The sequence below is a fragment of the Podarcis cretensis genome (genome assembly GCF_951804945.1).
Source record: "Podarcis cretensis genome assembly, chromosome: 11".
NCBI classification, from domain to species: Eukaryota; Metazoa; Chordata; class Lepidosauria; order Squamata; family Lacertidae; genus Podarcis; species Podarcis cretensis.
The window spans coordinates 49,039,018-49,065,981 of NC_137180.1; the positions used below are offsets into that span (position 1 = coordinate 49,039,018).

At 42.7% G+C, this 26,964-nt stretch overlaps 1 protein-coding gene across 4 annotated transcripts in view; it reads right to left on the minus strand.

Annotated features, from left to right (window-relative positions):
* Positions 1–26,964, minus strand: part of SPEF2 (sperm flagellar 2) — a 94,724-nt gene that overhangs the window by 20,600 nt on the left and 47,160 nt on the right. For 2 of the 4 annotated variants that reach the window (XM_079994658.1, XM_079994657.1), the window contains exons 20-31: positions 26,153–26,233; positions 25,670–25,806; positions 24,678–24,805; positions 24,440–24,578; positions 22,216–22,353; positions 19,351–19,511; positions 17,765–17,939; positions 15,790–16,033; positions 12,775–12,894; positions 10,733–10,871; positions 9,876–10,105; positions 1,561–1,667 (exon numbers count right to left, since the gene is read on the minus strand). In XM_079994658.1, coding sequence (XP_079850784.1) covers positions 1,561–1,667; positions 9,876–10,105; positions 10,733–10,871; positions 12,775–12,894; positions 15,790–16,033; positions 17,765–17,939; positions 19,351–19,511; positions 22,216–22,353; positions 24,440–24,578; positions 24,678–24,805; positions 25,670–25,806; positions 26,153–26,233 — 1,799 coding nt within the window. Of the gene's footprint in view, positions 1–1,560; positions 1,668–4,774; positions 5,228–5,333; positions 5,458–5,552; positions 5,762–5,851; positions 6,070–6,165; positions 7,314–9,875; positions 10,106–10,732; positions 10,872–12,774; positions 12,895–15,789; positions 16,034–17,764; positions 17,940–19,350; positions 19,512–22,215; positions 22,354–24,439; positions 24,579–24,677; positions 24,806–25,669; positions 25,807–26,152; positions 26,234–26,964 lie in introns of those variants that run through there. The other 2 variants (XM_079994656.1, XM_079994655.1) reach the window with 2 other exon arrangements.

Sequence of the window (26,964 nt, forward strand, 5' to 3'; positions counted from 1 at the left end):
CTCGTCTCAACACAGGACTTCTGCTTTGTGACACGAGACAGTGCTCCAGCAGAAAGCAAGGTAGAATTTGAATGCAGACATGTATTTGAAGCTGGTTGGCTGACTGAACTCAAAGAGTGCTCACTAAAGGTTCCTTGTCATCCTGGAGAAAGTGATGAGGGGTGCCACAGGGTTCTGTTCTGGGCTCGTTGTTGTTCACCGTCTTTATAAATGACGGATGAAGGAATTGAGGGGATGATCAAATTTGCAGGTGACACCAAACCGGGAGGGGTAGCTAATGCTGCAGAAGACAGAATCAGGATTCAGGATGACCCTTAGAAAATTGGAGAATTGGGCCAAAACTGACAAAATGAATTCTGAAGAAGGATGTTGACAAGCTGCAAAGTGTGCAGGGGAGCTTGACCAAGATGATCAAGGGTCTGGAAACCAAGCCTTATGAGGAATGGTTGAGGGAGCTGGGTATGTTTAGCCTGGAAAACAGGAGACTGAGAGGAGATACAATAGCCATCTTCAAATATCTAAAGGGCTGCCAAAATAGAAGATGGGGTAAGCTTGTTTTCTCCTGCTCCAGAGGGTAGGACCAAAACCAATAGATTCAAGTTACAGGAAAGGAGATTCCGACGAAACATCGGGAGGAACTTTATGGTGGCAAGAGTTGTTTGACAGCAGAATGGGCTCCCACGAGAAGTTGTGGACTCTCCTTCCTTGAGGGTTTTTAAGCAGAGGTTGAATGGCCATCTGTCATGTATGCTTTAGCTGAGGTTTATGCTATGCAGTGGATTGGACTAGTATGACCCTTGGGTCCTTTCCAATTCTATGATTTCAACAAGCCTCCTCAATTTTGCCTACAAGTATTGGATTTTGGGAGGAATAAATTTTCAGCAGCTACAACAAATTGACATGGCAGCCAGGAACATATCTTTGCAGATAACAAGCTGGGTTTATTCACTAGTACTGTTGTGTCAACGCCTGCCAACCTAGCAGTTCGAAAGCACCTCCAGGTGCAAGTAGATAAATAGGGACCGCTTACCAGCGGGAAGGTAAACGGCGTTTCCGTGTGCGGCTCTGGCTCGCCAGATGCAGCTTTGTCATGCTGGCCACGTGACCCGGAAGTGTCTCCGGACAGCACTGGCCCCTGGCCTCTTAAGTGAGATGGGCGCACAACCCCAGAGTCTGTCAAGACTGGCCCGTACGGGCAGGGGTACCTTTACCTTTACCTTTACTGTTGTGTACCTGATCAATTTCGTAAACAAAAGAGATGTATGCAGTGCAATCTGTTTTGCTTCCATAGTCATTCTTTTTATGCTAACTACATTTTATTGTTTTGTGGATGGCTAATATAGTTACATTTAAAAATGTTTTTGCTGTATTTTACCTCTTTCTTTTTTAATCGTAAGGCCATTAGCCCCCAAAGGCTATAAATTCTATAATAAAGACACGTATCCTATTCTAGCAATGTAAGCATCCATTTAAAATTGTAAGCATCTCAATTGTACATCTAGTCAACACAGCAAATGACTGTCAAAAATCACAGGAATAGCGGACACAGTGAGCACTCACATCATAAATGGAGAGGTGTAGCCAAGCATCAGGAAGCGAGTTTGAGCCAAGATTCAAAGTAATCAAGTCATAAACAATGTCAATGAATGTTTTGCTTGGTATTAAACCTAGACAAATGACAAAAGAAAAGAAAAGTATCACATTGGGACTGATATGAACAGTTTAAAATCTGTCATAATCTTAAAATCTGACTTTTCCTGATGAGGCATATCACATCTACCTCTCGTTTTTATCTCCTAATTACACAAAGACTGTAATTGCACATTGTAAATGTAGTTGCATGGCTTTTTTGTCAAAAATTCTATGTGTATCCATACATGCTGTACAATTTACTCAATAATAATACAATAAGAAACTGAAAGTACAATCCTATGCATGTTTACTCAGGAGTAAGCCCCAGTGTGTCAATGAACATTCACTGTGTCTAAGATTCTAATTTCTTTTTCTTTTTCTTAAGAACTGCAGGATAATTGGTTCTTAAAATCAGATAGGAAAATGTATGTATAGCACTGTGCAAATTAATTTGAGTCTTTCCCGACTTTGTAACGCAAACAAGCAGTTTTTTCTTTGTTTTTGTTTTGCCTGATCCATTGCAGAGGTACGAAGCTAATGATGGGAACTTGTATGAAATGCAGCCATGCTTAAAGGCAAATCCTGTGCACAGCTATTTGGAGAGTAGGCCATGCTGAATACATTGCCATTGACTTCCGACTTCCAATCAGGCATTTGTAGGATTGAGCTGCTTGCCTGGGTGTTTTTTTTCTTATAGGCACCTGAGACAGTACTTGAACTGCAGAATGTGCAGCTTATGAAAATCGCATTATTCTGCATTGTGGGTGACCATTTGGGGAAGGCCCACAGCTCTGTGATAGATCATCTGCTTTGCATGAAGAAGGTCCCAGGTTCTGCCAGTTAGTGCAGACAATTCTGAGCAAAATGGTCTTGGCTTGTGACCTAGCAAGTTGAATATAGTCTGCTAGTTAGATACTGCAGCCAGCAGCCTATGTTTTGTCATGAGCCCAGGGGGTTTGTTGTAGTGGCTAGAGAGCCAGCCTAACTCCAGGGAGAACTGGGCTCAAATTCCATTCAACTATGAAGCTGACTTGAGTGACATTGGGCCAGTCTTAGCTTAACCCACCACACAGGGTGGATTAAAGCGGAAGGAGGCCTTGACCTCCTTGTAGGAAAAGTGGGATATACATGAAATAAAGTTGGGGGAGATCTGATCCAAATTAGGCAAGTTGTCATTTCATATGATTAAAGCTGAAAGCCGGCAATGTGTACAGTGGATCCTTAGAGGAAGTATGAGATGTCTGCAGAGGAATCCAAGCTGCTACAAGTAAATAATGTAACCTTATTTCTATTTCTATTTCTTTTAAAAGAGAAGCTCCCATGCAGCACAGCTTTTAGAAACTACGGATAGACGCTTAAGCCAAGCAGTTTATAGAATAACAACTTAAGAATTATAATAGCGGATTTCCATCCAATGCAAAAAGCACCTTCAGGAGAGGTCATTTCCTCCAGTCCACAGTAAGGAGGGAAAGGGTGGTTGTAAGTTTCAGTACATGCCAAATGCTGCATGTACCCACCCACTTGATCTATGTGCACAATGACACATTTGAGTATGTGAATATCTGAAATGCTGGTTGATTCCTAAATGACAAAGGTTTGATTTCATGAGAGAGAAATGATAATGAGTTGGTACTATTACTGTCATCCACAAAAATGTCATACATTTGACAAAGTGTTAAAAGTATGCATTTTTTAAATTATAAATTTTAAGAATGTATTTCTCTACAGTCATTTGACTACAGTGCATCTAAGTGGAAACCAGTATTTGTATGGACGTTCACTATGCGAGAAAGGTCGAAAAACAGAGGTATGGGGGCACCCAAGCAATTTGTGCCCCATGGGTTCCTCCCTGTCTTCTTAGCTACCTCTGCCAAGTAGTGACTATGGAGGGGAAAGGGAAATGGGTTTGTTCCTTTACTGCTGCTAGATAATGCACAATGACCTCTTGGGCCATGACTACTTTTAGCAAGCTCTACATTGGTCAACCAGTTAATCAAGCTACGCATGCATTCAAAAGTAGTGGCGTTCTACATCTATGGTTGCAGCTATTGAATCTGAAAGCATCAAGGTACAAGAGATGATGCTGTGATACCTTCTAGAATCAGGAACATTTAAGATGTCTTATCCGCAGGTGATATCCTTGATGTGTAAAGGAGGCAATATCCTCAACTTATTTTTACTACAAAGATATTTCATTCTGCATGTTTCTGCTGGTACTGAAAGTCTCATCTCTTCTTTTCTCTTGTTATTTTGCAGATAAGAAAAATTAAGTGTCTTGGCATCCTTTGTAGTTAGGCGTTTGATAAAAAGTGTTCTCTTCCATTGCTGGTTTTTAATCCAGTTAAACACTAAGTAGAACAGTTGCAACAATTAAGAATGAAGAAATGCATGAATGAATACTGTGACTCTTTGGAACAATTTTGGAAGTCCAAATTATTGAGGGAATCAACCCTTATTTCCCTCCCACAGGCAATTATTTTTACATGTCAAATCTCCAGAAGAATGAAAATGAACAGGAAATCAGATGTCAGGAAAAACAGTACAAATAATTGCTTATCCATAATAACCATAACAGGGATAAAATAATTTCTGTAATACAATACAGGATAAACAGTCATTTCAAATTATTGTTTTCATTGTTCAGTATCTAGCCAGAATCATAATGTTCCTAAACACTTGCTATAAATATATTGGAAAATTCCAAGCACTTAGAAAGACAGTGATAAATTAAAATCAATTTAATTGCAGCTTAACAGAAAGAAGGAAGACTATGAAGTTCCATCAAGGAGTCAAGAGCGTACACTTCAATTTATAAAAACGAACCACACACACATATATAGACAAAAATGATACTTGATAATTTCATATGTCAATCCAATACCACATATTTCAAAAGAAATACCTGATAAGCATATTCTGACAATACCTAGCAATTTGATAAGAAATATATACAGCTTTTCCAAAAGACATACTTCTTATTTCTCTCCCTTCCCATCTCAATGTATGTGTTAGTTTCATGACACATTATATGTGCTCTTAGATGTTTCATTATAATCAAGCAGTATATAAATTTTGGTTGAATAAATAAATAAAAATTGTCCAGTAAATAGTTACCAAAGAAAAAAGAAAAAGGAAAGGAAAAGTCAACGCACATTATTAAAAATATTTGAGGAGACAGCTGGAGAGAGTGTTTCACATCTAATAGCTTCCAAATGAGCTTTCCCTTTCCCTTTCCCTTTCCCATTCAGAGTCAGATGAACAATCTGGTGTCTCAGGGTTGACCACACCCTGCTCAGCCTGTAGTCTCCTATTCCTTTGTGAGGAAATATTCCACAACTGGATAGCCTTTTGGGGGTCAAACTTCTTGATATCTGGGGAATTCATCAGAATGACCATGCGATCGGTCATGCTTTCAAACACCAGCTTAGAACGTAGCCTCATCATTGTAAGTTTCATCTGAGAGAAGCCTCGTGCTGCCTCGTCAGAACTGGCAGGTAGCGTTAAGACAAGATCTACCAGCGTCAAGATGTTTGGATATTTATGAGAATAATCTGTGTTCACTGCTTCCCACGTCAATCTCCGGATGCTCTGATATCTAAAAAGGATAACAACTGTTACTAAATGTGTTTTGCCCCCTGACATATTCAGAAAATGTGTTTGAATTTCATGTCCTGCTTGTTATTTATAGGTATTTATTATACCTATTATACAGCTCGGCTTTTAACATGTTCCATTCGGTCTCTACTTGGTAAACCTTCACGCTGGCACATTCCAGGACCGGCTCATAATACTTCGTCAAGACAGACACTTCCACTTCACCAAATTCTGCAAGAGGTTGAATATTAATTTTAAGAGCAAACAAACCACCCATGCATTTCGGAAAGAAACAATCCCTTTGGCTGTAGTCTGGTTTTCTGTACCTGGTTCGATTTTGTCTGGCCACAGCTTAAAACTTCCAATAGCGCTTGCTCTCAAAACATCTTCGCTAGCATCACAGAAGCAATCGCGCAGCTGCTTCAAAAGATTGTTTATTAATTCTATCCGGATGGCTGATATGTCACCATTCCCTACAAGCTGGTGACCATGAAAATGTGTGATGGCTTCCACCAGACGCTCCCTTGGCCCCGATCTGAAAAAATATTACATTTAACAAATGTACTGTGTGCCTTTGATTTGGATACATCCAGTTAATATACAGTTTTGGTTAAGCATATACAACCTTGCTCGATACATTTGGAGTGTTTCCAGTGTTGACTGGCTTGTTGCGAACACATCTGCGATGGAAGAGTTCTGATCCTGGACAACGCGGGAGAGGATGTTGAGGACGTTAATGACATCAAGCAAAAAGTGAGAAAACTTGACAATGTCTGTTTTCAGAAGAAGCTTTAAGAGGTCTTTGGCTTTCTGGTGATCTGAGGAACATGGTTCTTCTTCTACCTAGATGCAAGAAAAAGAAGTCAGTAGAGCAATGACCAAACGCAGTTTTTCACTTATTATTTCTTCAAATCATGCTTGGTTTTAAAGAGCCTTTACCTTACTCATGTGTAGGACAAATGCTGGGTATCCTTTCAGAAGGATCCGAAGAGCTGTCTGTAGGCGAAGAAGCCATTGGGAGCCACCAATTCGAGAAGGAATGGATGTTCTCAGGTTGAGATCTTCATAGACCAACTTGAGGTTGTTCTTGTTCAGTGGAGAGTTATAATAGTAGTACATATTTTGCAAGAGCTCTGTTAGAATGGTGTATAGTTGGGTGCTCTTCAGTGCTGCCTTGTAAGCTATTTCAAGGTGATGCACGAGGCAATGCACACTCTGAACACATGGCTGGATTTCTTTTAACAGTTTAGCTACCCCATTGCTTTGTCCAACCATAATGTCTCCACCACCACTTCCAAAGCCAACAAGTTTTCTTGCCCAGTCTTGGCTTGGCAAATTGAGCTGCAAACTGGTCTGTAATGTTTGCACAATGGCATTCTTCACAGCAGCTGCATCAGGTTTGTCTACTGACTGAACTCCAACAATCTGGCAGTGGATCTTCCCTTGGAGTGCAAAACGTACGTACACCAGGGCAGCTTCTCTTATTGTGCTGTCTGTAACGCCATCACTAATGAGTGAGAAGAACTTGCATTTTTCTAATTTCTCTTTCAAGGCTCTTCGTTCCACTTCAGCAATGAAATGAATAAAGATCCTTGCTGCCTTGTCATTTCTAAATATGGAACCAATATCCACTCCTTTCATATCATCCAGTTTACACATCCAGTCCAGGTCTGTGATGGGGCGTCCAGTTTTGGCAATGGCGTGGCATGTTCTGAAAAGGTTTTCTATTCTTCCTAAGGTTGTTTTGCTCATGCTCTTTAACATCTGCTCAGTGGTAGCTGTGTCTGGGACAGAGCCACTGGCTGCTTCCATACAGGTAGCCCATGCATGAGCTTCACTGTTGTGGTGGTCGTTGACTAAGTCAAGTACAAAGTCATCAGTCCCAGAACAAAAATTGTGTGTTTTCTCCCCTAAATCCACGTTATGTTTCCGACACAAAGCACAGTACATAGTGCCCCTCTCAATGTCATGTTTTAGCCAAGGGTACTTTGACAGCCATATTTGTTGAAACTGGTGATTCTTTCCTGGTTGTTTTTGGATGCCTGGAGTTATATTCTTGCTTTTAAATTGTTTCAGTGCTGCTATGGCTATAAATATTTTAAATATAACTCAGTATTAGGATGCATTATTATTGTGGTTGCACACAACTAAAGATAGGCATGAATAAGTAGCCTAAGTGGCTAAGATCACATACTTGGAAGTAAGTCACAGACAGACACATTACCAAACCTATGAATATGAACCTCAACAACTCATTAGGTTCACCTTAAAAATGAGGCAAGCACTAAAACCTCCAAATTCTTCTCCGGCTCAGGTTTTAACCTCAACTGCAGAATTCCCTTCTACCCATATGACTGCTGATCCAGTAGCAAAAGCAACACAGCCAGGAACTCTCCCTTTCCCTCCTCCTATCTCTGTTCCACCTCTTCCCTACCCTATACCTTGAACACTGGGGAGTGCAATTTTCACAGATTGCTAGACAACGTTAGTTGCTCACAGGAACTACATCCCTCAGCATTCCAGGTGTCAGGGATGGTAGGGAAGAAGAAAGGAAGGAAAAGAGGTGAGGCTAGGAAGAACAAGATCCCACCCCCCATTTTGCTGCTGTGGTGGAGGTTGGTGCAGGGGAGAGAGAGCACTCCCTCCACCATTTCTGAAGCAGCAGCAGTCATCAGCTAATGGTGTTTGAAGACTGCAGGAGAGTAGCTGGTGCTCTTCAGTGCTGCCTTTTTAAGACAATGCACCAGACAATGCACCTTTGAACACATGGCTGGATTTCCTTTAATACCTTAGCCACTCTATTGGTTTGTCCAACCATAATGTCTCCACCATTTCAAACTCTCAGAAAAAGACAATTTCCCAAGCACTCTCCACTTTTGCTCATAAGTACCGATTCCAATCCAAATCAATCCTGGGGGCAGGAGGAGTTAATCGACTCCACTGCAAACAAGTCCACCCAATTCTAATTTAAAGTGTGTTCAGTATCAAACTGAAAACCAACGGCAAAGCAAAAAAACCAAGAGTATTGATTGCTGCAACTGTGCTCTGTAAGAGGCCAGAAGGGTTAACTTTCCTAGGCAATGGAAATGTCCTAAGAGAAAAAACTTTATTAAGATAGCCAATGTTCCACTTAATGCCATTTTCTTTCCTATAGGAAGAATCTGTAACAAGGCCGTTGGCCTCTTAAGCAAATCTGGGTGCTTTCCATGTTGCTAGCTAAGCTTCTCTGTATGATCTAATCTTCCTTTTGTGGCTAAAAGTACTCTGAAGCCACAGATATTGGTTGATTCTGAGTCAAAATACTATTTGGTACACAGAATGTAAGTTTCCTTCTACCGTTTCCCTTTTTTCTGCTGACTTCCTATATGATACTATTCAGCAAAGCTCTACAAATCCTTTCTGCTTGTTCATGCAGTACTTTTGAAGGGGTCTGCAAAGGCATATAGTGTTCTTACATATAAAAATGTCAGAAGATCTCTTATTCCTAGTTTAGATGGTACAACAGTGTATTACACCCTGTATCAAGTCGGAGGCAAGCAAGGAGGAGAAGGACCTCTATGAAAATAAATCTAGAGCTGAGATTATATCAACAGGGCTTGGCGTGGGGAGCGGCAAGGCTGTCTTTGACCGATACTAAATATCTACCCCCTGATAGCTTTAGGCTGGGCCAGATACAAACAAGGACAAGGCTCCTGAACTTTTTAATAGTTGAGTGGAAGAGGGAATTTTCAGCAGGTGCATCTTGCATGGTGAACTATAGCTACAGAAATCCCCCCTTCCTCACAACTATCAAAATGTGCAGAACACCTGTCCACTTTTGCATCTGGCTACTTCAGATAGCACAGGTGGCGCTGTGGGTTAAACTCCCAAGTAAACATGTACAGCAGGGGTTGCCAAACTTCTTGGTCCTGTGGGCACATTTGCAAAGTGGATAAACTGATGTGAGTGCAACATGCAGCCCACAACTCTCCCCTCCTCAACTGTAATACTGCTGCCCCAATTGCTCCCAGTGCCACAAACAGACTGTAAAAAGTCTTATATTGGGCTAAGGAAGGAATCTTTCCAGAGTAATTTAAGAAGGAGGATAGCCAGAGGATGGGACATTGTAGACACCAGGGAAAGCCCCACATCGGTGACCCATGATGTAGAGCAGGCTTCCTCAAACTCGGCCCTCCAGATATTTTTGGCCTACAACTCCCATGATCCCTAGCTACCAGGACCAGTGGTCAGGGATGATGTAGTCTCAAAACATCTGGAGGGCAAGTTTGAGGAAGCCTGATGTATAGGAGAGGACTGTTGATGTATGAGGTAACCTGCATGGCTCATGAGTGTTTTGACGCTGCACTTAGTTATAATTGAAAGAAGCATTTCCATATACTGGAACACACCATTGAAAGAAGTTCCAGAATTACTGCTAGCAGGGATATAAAACTGTTAGTAGCTTTATATCTCAAGTCAGTATTTAATGGCAGAGATCATCTTGTTATTGATCGCTGTTAAGCCACTCTGTGTGTAAGCCTTGGTGTGTGTGTGTGTGTGTGTGTGTGTGTGTGTGTGTGTGTGAAGAACAGGATACAAATACTTTGGGGAAATAAACAATAAATAAATAACTTTTTGAAAACAACCGTATGTAGGAGGTGATTTCTTACCTTTAGGTGCCACCTGCAGAAACTGCTTATGAAGCGTGCTAAGCTGCGAAATAGTTAAAGTACCATTTGTAGGCATTTCGACCGATGGAGGACGAGGTGGAGGAAGAGGATCTGGAAAGACTTTGACATCACCGTTAATGTAAAACTCTACACCTTCCAGAACTAATTCATACTGGATCTTGGTAGAGGTTTCGATGTGGTGGCGGGCAACCTCGGTTAATTTGTCGACACTGTAAGGATACACATTTAAGAAACAGTGGCAGAGGGGTTAAAAAGCTTCAGCAGGAGCAGCTTGTCTGGTGTGACACAGAGCCACAGCAATAGCTTCTCTGCAGAAATGTTGCTTATTGAGAGAAGAAGGGGGAGCAGTGAGGTGGTGGCAGATGCCAGGCAAGGGCACCAAACTGGCCTTGAGTTGATTACAGGTGAAATCCCAGAAACATGGAAAGAGGCCTATATTACAGTAATCCCAAAACAAGATTCAGATTTGCTGCAAATTAAAAACTATAGGCCTATTTCTCTGTTAAACAATGATTACAAGTTGTTTGCAAACGTATTAGCTAACAGATTGAAAAATATACTAAATGAGTATATACATCAAGATCAGGCAGGGTTTCTTCCATGTAGACAAATGAAGGAGAATATAAGGAATATTTTGAATATAATAGAATACCCAGATTGGCCTTGAGTGCGCCTCTGTGCAACTCTAACCTGAACACCACCTCACCTGCTCCTGTAGAGGCTTGCTCGAAATTCCTCTTTCCTCCTAAAACCTCCCACATTACCTCGGGGTCCCTTCCAAATCTACAGTTCAATGATTCCATTATTCTAATGCTTTCATCAAAATTAACCATTACCTTGCCATTTCAGCCAAGAACCTCTCCCCAAGCCATTTTTCCATATTCCTGTATGTTACTTCTGCTTTCGTTTGCAGATCTTCGGTGAAGGCGAGTGCTTTGGCTTTCAACAGCTCAAGCCGAGATTTTGCAGCCTCCGCTGTTTTAAGAAATTGTTTAAGAACAAGTAAGAATACAAACACTGTTTTACAGGTCTGGCAATCAAGCGTTAGGTTTAGGCATTATTTGGGAAACTGGCAGTCTGATCTGATGGGTCTACAAAAGCTGGGTTGCTCCAAGTAAGAGTCCTGTGAAGAACAGAAGAGACTTGCTGGTGAGACTGAAAGCTAATCTTTTCCAGCAGCCTATTTCCACTGCAGCCAACCAGATGCCTATAGGGAGCCCTAAGCAAGACTTAGACATCATAGCTGTCTCCCACAGTTGTTCCCCAGTATTCTAGGGCAGTGTTTCCCAACCTTTGGTCTCCAGCTGTTTATGGACTACAATTCCCATCATCCCTGACCACTGGGTCTTGCTAGCTAGGGATGATGGGAGTTGTAGTCCAAAAACAGCTAGAGGCCAAAGGTTGGGAAACACTGTTCTAGGGCACAATGCTTTGGATCCTGTAGATAGTACCGTATTTTTCGCTCTATAACACGCACCAGACCATAACACGCACATAGTTTTTAGAGGAGGAAAACAAGAAAAAAAATATTCTAAACGAAATAGTGGATATATGATTTTTGTGGTTCATGCTGTGGCCACAGACATGTGATCTGACAGTGAGTTTGGAGTAGCCCAATGCAAAAATCCTGAGGATCCATGTGGATCCATGCTTTGTAACCACAGAGGAGGGAAGGAAGGGGAACCATGGATCCTCTGCTCACGACTGCAGCAGATCCCCCCTGCCACTCGCAGGCATTCACTTCATAACACACACAGACATTTCCCCTTACTTTCTAGGAGGAAAAAAGTGAGTGTTATGGTGCAAAAATTCGGTATATTTCCATCATTAGTGACAAGCAGCCACGGACAGCCTTAACAACCAGGAATTTGTCTAATCTGTATTATTATTTTATTATATTATTTTAAACAAAGTAATAATAATAAATAAATAGAAAGTGAGGAATCTGTCTTTTAAAATATTTTATCTGGGAGCTCTCAGTTTCTGCTGCTTACTCCATGGCCAGCAGGCCCCCCACTAATCTGCTTTTAAAGTCACCTAAATTGCTCCACAATTGTGTAATGGTCTCACCCCATAAGTTTAATAGGCACTAACACGGCTGACATTCCAGCGCCAGATTAAAATGTGTTAGCTGGGCTTGCGCAGGATGCTAGTTTCACTGCTTTACTGTTGTGGCTTTATGTTGGAATAATTTTTTTAATTATTCTATATACTTTACTTCTCATTTTGTTGGCTTGCTGCTGCTTTAAATAATTCCACCATGAGGTCATCCAGTGAATGGTGGGTTAAAATTGTCTTAATAATTGGATAAACGTATTTGTGGCCATTCACTTCTACTAGTTGTCTGCCTTGAAGCTACTACCAAAATTAGTTTCCCTTAATCGTTGTAAGTTAATTAGTTAGCATTATATTGTAATACCTAAACATTGCAAGTGTGATGTGAAACCATGGGTTGAAATGGTTTTGCAAACCATGGATTTCATTATCGATGCTTAAATATTTCAGCTGCAGCAAGAAAACCATGGTTATGGTGGTTTTCCCTGCCCCCACAGTTTCTCAGGTAACAAGGCGATAACAAGCAAGTTTATCCAATGTCATATTATATACACCTTCCTGGGGGAAGGCCTAGTTTAGCAACCTGCAACACGGTTTCACTAGGTTTCAAATCTTATCCAGGGTTATGGCAGTAAATAATGGATAGTGTTAAAAATGGTTAAGCGTAATGCCCACAACACGTTCAAGCAAATGCTGCTGTAGCATTTTGAATATTGAAAGCAATCTGTGGTCTTTCTTTCCCACTATTTTCCAGCTTAAGCATTCCCTAAATTGCAAATGTGGAGCTGTTTCTGAATTTACCTGATTGAAATTTAATGCATACCTTCATGTTCCAGCGCAGCAAAATATTCCTGCTTCATTTTAAGCCTCAGTTCTAGCTTCTTCAGTTCCTCCGGGGATAAAGGAATTGGTGTTGGCGTTGGCTCTGGTGGAGAATGAGAGGCTGCAAGGAGAAGCACGTATTTTTACAAATTTCTGTATGCATAATGCTTACACTACTGTTAGCCTAACTGGGCATTTCACAAAATGAACGCAACTCAAAATGTAGGTAAAACTGAACTTGTCAACATTTCAGAAACAGGATCTGAAATTAGAGGCAACAAGTGACAGCTTCACTTGATCATTATGTAGTGTGGCATAGCAATCGCAGCATCAGACTGGGACTGGGGAGACCTGGGTTCAAATCCCCATCCAACCACGAGGCTTCCTGGGTGGCCCAGGGTCTTTCTCAGGCTCCCACCCTCACATGGTGATGGTGAGGATAAAAGGAAGGGTGAGGGGTAACGATACATGCCTTCTTGAGCTCTTTGGACAAAACTCAAGCTATAAATTTAATAAACAAACAATGCTTGGAAAGCATTTCAGGACAGTTACATCATGCAACCAGCACACTCAGGTGCTTCCGAAACTTACTGCATGACCTACTCACATGTAGGACCTACCTGAGTGCAGATATCTGGTTGTCCCCTGGTAAGGTAGGTTAGGAGGAAATATGGTAAATGGCTCAAGGTTGCCCTAGCAATTTTGATATTCCAAGAATGAACCTTATTTCTTCATTTTACAATAGTATAACCACTATTCAACCATGACAGTTCTCAAAGTATGCCATAACAACATATGAGTGGCATTCAAGTACGTTTTACTCAGAGTAGACACACTGAAATTAGTGAACATGACTGAGGTCCATTCATTCCAATAGGTTTGCCCTGACTAAAACTTGATTGAATACAACCCAACAAATCATATATCAAGGAAGGTGATGTTGCCTTAATTTTTGAAGCTGCCTCTCTTCAAAACATCAGGTGTTGTCAGCATCAAACAAACCTGGTCTAATATCCAGCGGCTGTGTCTCTTCAGAAGGGCTAACTAAGGCAGCAAAAGGGAGCTACTGTGGGATTTCAGATGCTTTTCAGAGTCCTCTTCCAGTCTACCTGCTGGTCTGGCTATTCTGGGCAGATGGAATCAATGGATCCCAGGCCTCAGAACTCTCAGGATCAGTGGCTATTGGCACCACTTGGGAGGGGGGACATCAGCTCCCTTGCAGTGGCGCTGCTGCCTCTCTAGATGTGCAGCACTGGTCATAAGGGGAATAACACCCATCTCTGAAATAGAGCGCTGGGCTTATGACCTTTTCATCAATGCAGACCTTCCTCCCCTGGGCTGATGTCCAACCACCATCGTCCTGGGCTTCCCTTCTTCCTTGAAATGGTCCTTGGCAAACCTCTCTCCCTGATTCCCCAGGTGTTTCTGCTGCCCTTACTGCTGCTGCTTTGGTCAGATGACATGGATGCCCATTTGGGAAGCAGCACAGCTCAATGGTTTCCATGCCAAAGGTTCCAGGGTCAAACCCTGGCATCTCCAGATAGGCCCTGTCTGACATCGTAAAGAGCTAGATGGACAAATGGTTTGACTCTGTATACCACAACAGTGTAACATGACAAGATAAAGGTAAAGGGACCCCTGACCATTAGGTCCAGTCGTGACCGACTCTGGGGTTGCGGCGCTCATCTCGCTTTACTGGCAGAGGGAGCCGGCATACAGCTTCCAGGTCATGTGGCCAGCATGACTAAGCCGCTTCTGGCAAACCAGAGCAGCGCACGGAAACGCCGTTTACCTTCCTGCTGGAGCAGTACCTATTTATCTACTTGCACTTTGACGTGCTTTCAAACTGCTAGGTTGGCAGGAGCAGGAACCGAGCAACGGAAGCTCACCCCGTCACGGAGATTCGAACCGCCGACCTTCTGATCGGCAAGTCCTAGGCTCTGTGGTTTAACCCACAGCACCACCCATGTCCCATAATATGACAAGATACAAAATGCCAAAATACCAAACAGCGTTCATCTATAACATCAAGTGTCAAATGCTGCCTTTTTGGCTTTGCTTTTTGAACTGTAAGACTTCTCTCTGACAACAGACCAGGAAAGATCTTTGGGTACAGTCTAATTTAGGAGTGGGGAACCTGCGACCCTTCAGAAGTTACTGTTTATTACATTTGTATGCTGTTTTTCAGCCACAGTGAGCTTACAACCAATCGTTAATAATACACAGGGAAAATTGACAGCCATAATAAAACCATGCATTAAGCAATACATCTCCTATGTATACTGTATTCCAATACAGTAGTGAAGCATAGTTAGAGCTTGCAGATTACCTTAATTTTAGATGTCCTTTCTAGACCAGAACCTGACTGTTTAGTTGTTGGACTCCAACTCCCATCTGTCCCTGTCAGCATGGCGAATGGTTGGGGATTGTGCAGGGGCGCAGCTAGCTGCTCTGGCACCTGGAACGGCGGGGGCGGGGCGATCCACCCAAGGGGATGATCCACCCATGGGGTGATCCACCCACGGGGGCGGGGTGATCCGTGTATGGGGCGCTGCGGCATGCTGCCCACAGAGGCCGCCTGGCAGACGCAAGCCTCACACTGCCAATTCGGGCAGCGTGGGGCCCCAAGCCACCGCATCACTCCCAGGAGAGACGTGTGGCTCGGGCACACTGCAGGCCAGGCCCCACGGTGAGTGCCTCCCCCTGTGGTGTGCCATTTTGCCAACCCCCTCAAGGATGACACCCAGGGTGGACCACACCACTTGCACCCCCTTTCCTACACCCCTGGGATTGTGGGAGTTGTAGTCCAGCAACATGTGAGCAGCCACAGGTTCCCTGTCCCTGAACTAACTCCTGAAAAGGGGGACCAATGTGTGTATAGGCTCCAGTAAGGGTTATACATTAACTCCCCTCCTCTGTTTTGCTGGGCATGTAAAAAAAATTTTTTAAAAAAATGATCAAACACAATTGTATTAATCCATAACCCCCTCTCTCTTTTACCTTGCATCTCATTTACCTTTCTTTTTTCCTTTCTTGCCTTTGGCATCTTTGCCTTCCTTTCCTTTGGCATCTTTCCCTCCTTTCCCTCCTTTGGCATCCTTTCCACCTTTGGCTTCCTTTCCTCCTTTCCCTTTTTTCCCTTTCCCTTCTTTCCCCTTCTTTTCTGCTTGGGAAGATTTTTGGCGCTCTTTTTCTTTCATTTCTTGCTGAAGTCGTTCTTTTTCTTCCTCCGCCTCTTTTGCTTGTATTTCAGCTGTAACCTTAATTTTAAAGGGTCACACTTAAGTAAAAAAGCAGCAAGAGTATTTTGAACAAAACGATCGTTGTTTCATGATTGTCAATAACCAGCATGTCATTATGAAACAGACCACTTAACATTATAAACTATTACTTCTCTATAGGTTGGGATCCAGAGATCATGCAGTGGCTTCTGAACTTTCTCCTTCCAGTCCCCAAGTTGCTCCAGGTGGTTGGTGGGAATCTAATAGAACTGCTCCCATACTCTTTTTCTGCTCTTACAACATTCTAGAAAGGCACGGGCTGTAGCATGAGGCCTTCAACCACAGAATGAATGGGCAGATACTGGAGACGCCCCCTTGAAATAAGAGAAGAGCCTTCTGCTCATGTAAGGGATGAAACCCATAGGGATTATATAAGAACTGCCTCTCCCCATATAAACCAACTCAACTCTCTGCTCATAATCTGAGGTCCTTCTTCATGTGCCTCCTCCATGTGAGGTTCGGAGGGTGGCAACACGAGAACGGGGCCTTTTCTGCAGTGGCTCCCCGTTGTGGGTCCCTCCTCAGGGAGGTTTGCCTGGTGCCTTCATTATATATATTTAAGTGCCTCTTCAATCAGGCCTTTGGCTGATTAATATTCTACAGCCTTTTAAATGTGTTTGTGGGAGAGGGGGCTATTGTTTTGTTGTTTTTGTTTTAACGACAGATTTGTGGTTTTATCTTGTATTTTTGTCTTGTGAATCACCCTGAGATATTTTGATGAAGGGTGGTATATGAACCTAATAAATAAATAAAATAAATAAGACAGACCATCCGTCACAAATGCACATTATCTAGATTATGGATGATCTGCCGGCTTTGTGGACTCCAACTCCCATAATCTCTGTCCTTTGGCAGTGTTGGCTGAGGCTGATGGGAGCCGGAGTCCAATAAATATTTGGGGCATATTTGGCTATCCCTTACCTAAATAAGAAACAGAGAAACATACAGTACAGGGCATGGATACAGACTTGCTCTTCCATGAATGGAAGCGTCTTCAATCCAGTGGGGGCTCCTGCTGATGGTGAGAGTGGGGAGAGAAGACCGGCTTTTGCTGTTTATACTTGCGCTGCTTTGAAAGGCTCACCAACCTTCTGCATATTTTCGAAGAGGTGCATGGGGCTTCAAGGGGAATCAGTGAAAATGGCCTCCCCTTCCCCTTCTGCCAGTGAGAGTATCCTCTCAGCAGCATTCCACTCATGGGATCTCTGCAGCCAAGTAAAAAATCATTTATGTATGATTTAGGGGGGGGGGGGATAACTACAGCTGTTCCGTGATGAATTTGACTTTCACACTGTTTCATCATGTAAGTAACTGATCAAATTTCAAAGAATTTTTTTATCACCAAATTCTCTATAGAGATGCTTTTTTGAGATATTGAAGGGATTCTCTGAATAGTGCTAGCACATTTATATAATAGGTAAGAATGCCCAATTAAAACTGTGAAAATTCGCACAAATCAGAATTTCTGTCTTCAGGGGAATCCTTAAAGAGAGAACACTGCAGTAATCTTGCACTGGAGTCAGCAAAACATTTATCAGGATGCTTCCAAATTGCCTCCATGGTCGGAGGCAGGATGCCCAATGTTGGAAATTGCAGAATTTCCTGAGTGCGGGTTTCCTACAGGCCTGATCCAGCAAGCTCTTTTTACATTCTTAATGGCTGTATCCAGATCTCTGTTTGAACTCTTTTAATACTTGTGGCTTTTCTTACCATGTTGGATATTGTGGCTACAATATTGTGCCACATCTCAGTAATCTGTTTTTCTTCTGGGGCAAAATTAAAGATTATGCTTTCAGAAAACACATCATCCTTGATCTTGACTGGAATTGCTTTCATCTTGTCCTTTGGTTCTGGAGAAGCAGCTCTGTGAACACTCAGAGGAATTCTTAAAACAGAAAGAGAGAGAATGAGAGAGAGAGAGAGAGAGGCAACAGATTTACTTCTGCATTTCTCAAAACTTAAACTTGTATATTTGCTCTGTAAGAGAATATTTCTGTTCATTATAAAGGTCTCATACAAAAAAATACAAGCTGGTTCCCATGCAGGCCTCTTGTTTACATTCTGCATAGAAATGGTGCATGGGACAAACCTCAAGTTTCAACATTCTCCCATTATGTGTAGGACATTTAGTATAAACCAAGGCACATAGATGGGTGAAGTCCCTGCCAAATTATCTATCCCTTTCCTCTTTTTTTAAAGCGGATGGATAGTGACCCATACTCATCTATGTAAGGTTTACACTCAACATCCTGCCTGTACTGTTGGAGGTGATTTGGGAAGGAACCCAAATCTTACTCTCGTTCCCTGATGGCACTTGTAAAACCTAGGTCATATCTGCATCTTACATTGAAAGAAGTTTTATACCGCGTTAAACAGTCATGGCTTCCCCCAAAGAATCCTGGAAACTGTAAGGGTTCTGAGAGGTATTAGGAGACTCCCTATGCCCCTCACAAAGCTACAGTTCCCAGAGTGGCATAACAACCAATCCCTCCTTCCAGGGAACTCATGCCACGGGGGGAAAGAGAGGGCAGCAAGAGAGAGATGACCCTTGGCTTGCAAGGTGAGAGATCTGAGCTTAGGGAAAGGTGTCTGCTTGGTAATCTGTCTTTATGCAAGCATTTGCACAAGCACCTGTGTTCATTTGGTGATCTAATCCGGGTTTGAATTTGCACTTTAGCAACCCGGTGAGTGTCCAGGAGCAAAGCATAGGTATTTTGTGTGTTTGTGAATGTGCACACACCTCACTGCATTGTGCATGAGTGTGCAGTGTGCATATATTCATGATAGGTGGAGAGGGTAAGTATAGGATGCATGCGCCTGCCCTCTCTCCAGACTTTTAATTCTTATGAATTCACAGTTATTGATTCATTCAGTTATTTGATTACACAAAGAGTGTAACTATTTACTTCACTACAACCATAATACCTAACGCTGTCACCTTTAATTTTTCTCACAGGTGTACTATCAGAACATAAGAAGCCACTTTACACAAGATCAGACCAATGGTCCATCTAGCTCACTGTTGCTTGCTCTGACCAGCAACAACAGCTCTCCAAGGTATTGACCAGAAGTATTTACCAATATCTGCTATCTAAGATTCCTTTTTGCAACTGCAAATGCCAGAGATTAAACCTGGAATCTTTTGAATGAGAGGTGTGGGGTTGACTACTGTTGACTATTTACACTTCCCCATTCATGCGCATAGCTTACTCTATTCCCAAATCAGTTATATTCTCCATTCCTTCCTCCTCCCCCCACATTCAGTGATTATTACAATACCACAATTTTAAATGTACATTCTAGTCTTGGCCTCTTCCATGGGTTGTTCTTTATCAGTTAGATCTATCAGAGGTATTCTGGCAAACTCATTGCTGGTCTCCGTTGGAATTTTGCCTTCCATCCCTCTATAGTAGTCATGCAAAAGCCTCTTGGTATCCTGGAAACGGTCCAGTTCGTTCTTCATGATATACCAGGAAAACAAAACAAGAAATTATTCAAGTATTTCCTGACACCTTATCTCCACAAAGCAGTTCCTAAAACATCAAAATGCTATAGTGGGGGGAGGGGGGAGGGGGATAGATTCTAAGAATGGACCCAATATTTAAATAATTTTAGGACCAAGCATACTAAAGACACAAATGAGGATAAACCACGAGTGTGCAGCAGCCACATATTTCCACCCTTTCACTTGTAACTTCAAAGTGTTATGTGATGCAATGATATCCCATTATGTGTTTTTTCACAACTGGATTTTATGGGGCAAATTTGAGGAAGAGATATGGGGGTATTGCTTTTCCTTCTCTAGCTTGAGCCAAAGAATCCTAATGTTCTCTTTAACAACAACCAAGAAAGTCCTTCGCTATGCTACGCATACCAGAACTATACAGTTGTAACTGTTGCATTCCTTCCCCCAGAAACTTGAGGAACTTTTGGAAACTGTGGTTGAGGGTTTCTTCAAAAGACTGTACTCTCCTATCCCTATCCCTTTGCTTCTCATTGCCCATGTTAATTCTCCCCACCATCAATCTAAAACATGCCTTGTTGTGCACTGACTTTAACCAGGGTTACTGCTAACCAGGGTTTGCTACTAACCCCACTTGCAGCCACCTTCAAACCCTGGTGAGGAACGAACCCTAGTTTGTGCTAATCAAGGTTGGCATGGGGGAAACCTAATGACTAGCCATGGTTGGAACTTAGCAGAGGGTGGAGAGGCAAATCTGAATGTGAAAGGGGAGAGCATGTGCAATCTGTTGGCCTGCTCCCATTCTCTTACCTCAGGTTAAGGGCCAGGTAGCAAAGGATAACTGCAATGGCCCTAGAAGTCACTCTTCTGCTCAGAAAAAAGAGGGCCAAACGATGTGCCATGCTGGCCCATTCACACAGAGGAATATAGGAAGCTGCATTATGCTGAGTTGACCATTGGTCCATCTAACTCAGTATTGTCCACACTGACAGCCAGGGGCTCTCCAGGAATTCAGGCAGGGTTCCCTCCCAGTCTTAACTGGAGATGCTGGGGACTGAACCTAGGACCTTCTGCATGCAAAGCAGACGCTCTACCACTGAGCTATGATCTTCCCCACATATAAACGTGATACTGGCCCATTCACATATGTGTCTGTCCCATTCACATATAAAGCAGGAGGTGGATCTGCTTGTAAAAGCAGAGCAAATGGGAGGTGCTGAACCCTTCTTCCTCCTATGTTTTATGTTCCCTGTTGCTCCACTTTTTCTCCCTTCCTTGTTTATTTCTGCTCTCATAGCTGAAAATGGAGGAGGACGTAGAGCCGTTGAGATAAAGCACAGCAAGCAGGTTCAGCTCCCTTTCCCAATATGTTCTTTTTCCTGCTTTTTATGCAAATGGGTCTCAAATGTGAATGGTGGCCCTGTAAGGTCTGCTTTGGCCCTACATCACATTTATGCAAACTCCTTACTTTCAGTCTATAAATATGCTTAAATGAGCAGTTGTGCCAGGCGGATTTTGGCAAGTTCAGAGCATCTCTTCCTTCAAAGTGCAGGCAAGAAGCATTATGCACCTGTCATACTTTTGATTTATTATTAGAACAGAAGCCTCTAAATATATAACTGAAAAGCAAAAATGGTGCTGTGTTTTCATGGGAAAATTCACAAAGCCACAGTCTCAAAGGTGTGTGTGTCGGGAGGGGGGAACCCCAAACCAATCAACATGAGTGTTGCTATCCAATTGTGAAGAAAAGCACACCAGGTCAAAGGTTTAGGCCTCGTGCTCTTTAGCTCTATTGTCAGATCCGTCTACTGCCAAGCCAGAGGGTCAAGTCCTGGGATCATGGCAAGGCTAGACAAAGTGAAGCAAAAGCAAGACAAGGGCAAAGCAAAGGAAGGCAGAGCAAAATGAGAAAGAACTGAGCCAAAAGCTACGAACCAGCAACCAGTTTGGCCTTGCACTACATAGAATGAATTCTGGAATGCAAGCTGATTTGCACAGCGATGATGATCTGAATTTCATTTCCCAACTTTTTTTCTTTTTGGTAAACTGCTTGGAGACTTATAAGCTAAGTGCAACACAAATTTTGTTAAATAAACAAACCAGTCTCAAGCTGCATAAACACTGATGCATGAATACAAATGCTAGGGAATTCTGATGAAAGCAGAAATGGCATCGGAGATTGCTGGTGTTTGCTTCCCATGTCCAGAAAGGAAGCCAATCCAGTGAATGCAATTGGTATTTGCCACTGTTGTTGCTTTCAGTCCCCAAACAATACCTAATTGATTGCATTTCAATACCTAACTGATTGCATTTCCCCCACTTTTGCACTAAAATGAATGGGGTGGAATAAGATAGTAATGTTTTGCTACAGTGGACAGTGGACAGGAAGACAAACTGTAGATGAATGGAAACGATGCTGCATATGACAAACATAGGCAGAATGGGAGAAGATGCCTTCTTACATCCCTAGAGCTGGATCCAGCAGCACAATGAGAATACAAGCAATGAGCAGCTTACCAGACCTTAACTCTTCAATTTGCACAGCAGAGGATGCTGCTCGTAGCCATAGAGTAGCTAAATATGTTTCGCTAATGGCCTAGTTAGGTTATAGCTTCAAAACACACATCAGTGTAAAAGTCAGCCCCTCCCCCATTTAGACTATTAAAAAAAATACACCAACAACATAATATTGCTAGACCTGCATAAGTGAAAAGATGTGGTTCATCAGAAGTGCCAATCGGTCTGGCAGCCAGCCATCACTCATGATATCATTGCGCTCTTGCTCAGCTTCATCCCTCCTGTTTTCACAGATATCCCACAGACGATCTCTTAGGTCCTGAAAAGATGAAAAATGAAAAGTACCCAAACATCAAAAATGCTTTGCCAAAACACAACAGAAATAAAAATGACAGTTAAGTGCATGTTTGATATTTAGTTCCAGTTCACACATCAGTTTCTAAATGAGGCCCCACACCAGGGTTAGCCAATAGGGTGCCCTCCAGTGAGAGCCAGTGTGGTGTAGTGGTTAAGAGAGGTAGACTCGTAATCTGGGGAACCGGATTCGCATCTCCGCTCCTCCACATGCAGCTGCTGGGTGACCTTGGGCTAGTCACACTTCTTTGAAGTCTCTCAGCCCAACTCACCTCACAGAGTTTTTGTTGTGGGGGAGGAAGGGAAAGGAGAATGTTAGCGGCTTTAAGACTCCTTCGGGTAATGATAAACCGGGATATCAAATCCAAACTCTTCTTCTTCTTCTCCTCCAGGTGTTGTCGTGGGCAGTCTTTGGCCTTCCAGATGTTGCTGAACTACAACTCCCATCAACCCCAGCAAGCATGGCCAATGGTCAGGGGTGGTGGGAGTTGTAGTTTAGCAACATCTGGAGGGCCAAAGGCTTCCCACACTTGCCATAAATAGTGACATTACTATGGCAGTTTGTTGCGATCTATTGAAAACGTGTCTTAAAACAGGAACTTTCTCAGTAAATAATGAAGCTATGCCAGTTTGGAATAAGATTATTATACTGTTGTCTCTCGTTTCATAAACATGTAGCCTGTAAATTTTCATATCACTGCACATTTGTATAACTTAGTTTCCCATTCAGATATTGATGGATGTGACTTTTATCTTAATGGCTTTCATCTCAGTGGTTTATGAATAAGGGCTGAGAATTTTTTTCTTCTTAAGAAAAAGCAGGTGCCTTCTACCACAAGAAGCAAAAATATCCCCCTGAACCAAACCAAGCTTCAGGTTTTACTCCTTTTAAGCCACTCAGTTTTCCATTACTCTATTGCCTGAGTCACTGAGCTGCCAGAGAAGAGGATACCATAAATTTCTCTTCCCAGTAACTTAAACAGGTGTTGTGGTCAGCAGCCACATTAGCTATGTGCCTTTGGAGATAAGCTTTGGGTATGTCATGTGGTAGGGCTGGATTTCTAGTCCCGATTCTCTTGCTATTTAATTTCAAGTTAAAGTCTCACACTTCCTCAGTATTGCAATGTAAGCTCTCATGCACCTAACGTCTAATCATCTGACGTGACGATTTCATGCCTGTCTTGCAAACAGCAAAAATGCACTGATGGAAATGACACAGCCAAGTCAAATTTCTAAAAGTATACTGAAAATGGCATTTGCTCTTGTGCCACAAGAACTTTTGCATCTATGCATGCAGACTCTTAGGCAAAAGGTGCACAGCAAGAGTGGGAAACCTGTGGCCCTCCAGATATTGGACTACAACTCCCATTATCTCTGACCATTCTCCATTCTGGCTGGTGCTGACGGGAGCCGGAGCCCAATAACTGCTGGAGTACTACAGGTTCTCCACCCCAGTGTACAGGCATCCCAGATATATCACACCAAAGTCAGGAGATGAGCCTCAAATATTTCCTCTTCCTACTGGAGAGCCGCAGTGCTCCTCTGATTGTAGGACACCTTTCCCAGGTGAACTCAAATGCAGCCATTCTTTGATATTCACATGCAGTTTTCCAGGCAAAAAGAAGCCTCCAAAAATGTGCATATTGTGGGGAAAGTATACATAAAAATGCATATATTAATAAAAATAATGTACAATGCATTCTAATAATTATACTATGCAATGCATTATCGTATTCAGCAAAATTGCATACAAAAATGGATGCATTAGAAGAAATACACACTAAAATGCTTGCAAACTGGTTTTTACAATCCTCAAAAAAAAAACTGATGCAGGAATGTGTCCAATTGAAATTCAGATAGGGAAAGTGAGAAACTGAGCAAAATTGAAATTGACAGATTTGCCTGTTCTCTATCCGATAAAACACCAGAGACTTCAAGAGTTAGGCTCTTGAGAATTACAGTCTGTTTTCTCTGCACTCTCGTTTACTTCAGGGCAAGATCCAGATTGACAAAGCTCAGCAAGTGATCTAACACTTTCAGATGCCACTTACTGTAACCCTTTGATGCAGCTCCTCTTTCGTTTCATCGTCTTCCCACAGGTCATCAGCCACTGAGTTATAATCGGCTTGCCACTGAGTCACAAACTCTTGCTTGTGGTCGGGGCGTGTTAAGAATTCCCTGAAATGATTTCTGTGCACAACAAAATGAGAAGAAGCCAAAGGTTCAATAAATGAAAGATAGTGGCAGGAACAGTGCATATCATTGAGTCATAAAATCCCCCTGGCTTACCTAGCATGTGACAGATAATGAATGATGACATGCTGTTCACCTCTGAGGCATCGAAGTGTGGCTTTGATGTTATTCTTATAGGTTTTCTCCACCGTTTCCCAATAAGGAACTAAAAATTCAGGCACCTCCTGTTAAGGTTTAAAAGACATTGGTTTTATGTGCCAACCAATGGGCTGCCTAACTAAAATGCTGTCAGGAAGGGGGTATATTAAGTTATTGCACCGTATTCTACCTTTTTATTTTATTTTCTTCTCTTACCTCAACTTCCATGCCTTCTTGCCATGTCATTGCTGATCCTATGCTTGACACAGCCACCCTCTTGGCAAGAGCCAGTGTCATGCTATAGGCAAAGTGTTATGAATGGAAAGGGAATGCCCTCATTTCAAATCTCCAAGCTCACTGGGTGGCCTTCAGCCAATTTCTGTCTTTCAGTAAACTATCTCAAATGGTGTTGTGGAGGATATATGTGCAAACGACTTGGAAATTGGGCAGGATGATACTAATAACAATCCTTTTACTTATCTTGCACTTTTAAAATTCCTCCTCCTAACTCAAATCCTTAACCACCATGGATGGGATTCATCTAACAAGCCTCATCTTGTGCAATGGGGCTTTCTCCACAACACCCCCCCCCCAAACTGGCCCAGGGGGAGCCAGGAGAACCCCCAGAAAAACACACAGGGGGAGGAAAGGGGAATCGTTCCATCTGACAAGCTGAAATGTTTATGCTGACAGAACATCTGTTGTAGCATGACATTAAATCCAACCCAATAACTTTGCTTTAAGACTTTTCTTGCCTTCTACAGTGACCTGTGGGGAGGCTGCAGTGCATATGACTCAAGAACTGGCCAGCCAGTTTTGCAAAAAAAAACTTTTCCATTTTATGTTTACCATGGCATTGGAAGCCATTCAAAACATCAAGGCAAAGGTGAGGGTGGGGAAGGAAGGAAGGAAGACCACCATAATGCAATGCTGATTTTGGACTGCCATACTTGAGGAAGTGGCTCATCGACGTAAACCCATTCATCTGATCCTGGTTTAATTCGAGGTAGCTCTATAGGAGGGGGAGGCGGTACATCTTCAGCTGCAGCTGGAGCAGTCTTCCCTTTCTCTTTCCCTCGTGGAGTGCCTTAAATATAAACACACCGTTAACATTTGGGAAAGTATTTTACCTAGGACTACTTTAATAGGTTGTGAGTAACAAACATTGGTTGATTTCCCTGAATGCCTTTGACTGATGGACATTTTATGAGTATATTATATATCATTCAAGGTGCCCTATAGTATATATCAGGGAAAGGTCAGGCTTCAGGTTTGAGAATGTCTTCCCTTTGCCAACCAAAATGTTTCCCCTGCCTAATCAAAACTTGCCAAGATGCTTTTGGAGGAAGAGGAGAAGGTGAAAGTGAAATCAGCTGTCATTTGTGGCTGTCAGCAAAAGAGTGCTGTAAAAATTAAATAAATCCGTACTTTACCTGGTTTACCTTCTTTTCCTTTGTCTCCTTTATCTTTCTTTCCTTTTTTACCCTTCTTAGGCGACTCTCCTGGGGGGGACTCTGTAGAGAAATTCCATATGTATCAGACAAACATTCTGGCACATGTTAACTGAGCCACGTCAGTGCAGAACCACACTTCTTTGCAGGGGTGGAGAGGGATGGGAGAAGGGTTTGTTTGGAAGTGGAAACCCCCATGCTCTGGCTTTGAAAACACGATGGTAGCCATTATGAGCCAAGACCAACTTCAAATTTCACCTTCGCTTGTGATGCTCAGCTTCTCTCACCTGCCTGCTTCCCTCCCACTGTCTGCTTTTCACACTTTTACAAACTGCAGGAGGGTGATGGTGACGGAGGGACAGCAGCTACTGCAGCTAAGGTTGAAGGCTGCTTCTAAGCTACTTCAGCACATGTGAACTCTAAAAAGTGTGGCTTTCTCTCTCCTCCCCCTATTCCTCATTGAGCAAGAGGAATAGAAAGCTGTAGTCCCCCACCCCAGGGTAACCCAAGGGCTGTTAATCCCTAGCCAGGGGTGGGGAACATGTGGCTTTTCAGCTGCTATTGAACTCTCAATTCCCATCAGCCCCTGCCAACATGGTAAATGACCAGGGATGGTGGGAATTGTAGTCCAACAGCATGTGGAGGAACATAGGAATAAAAGAAGCTTCCTAACTGGTCCATCCAGCTCATTATTGTCTGCACTGACTCTAGGGGTTCTGGAAGGGACATGCCCAACCCTAGCTGCAGATGCCAGGGATTCAATCTGGGATCTCCTGCATACAAAGGAGATGCTC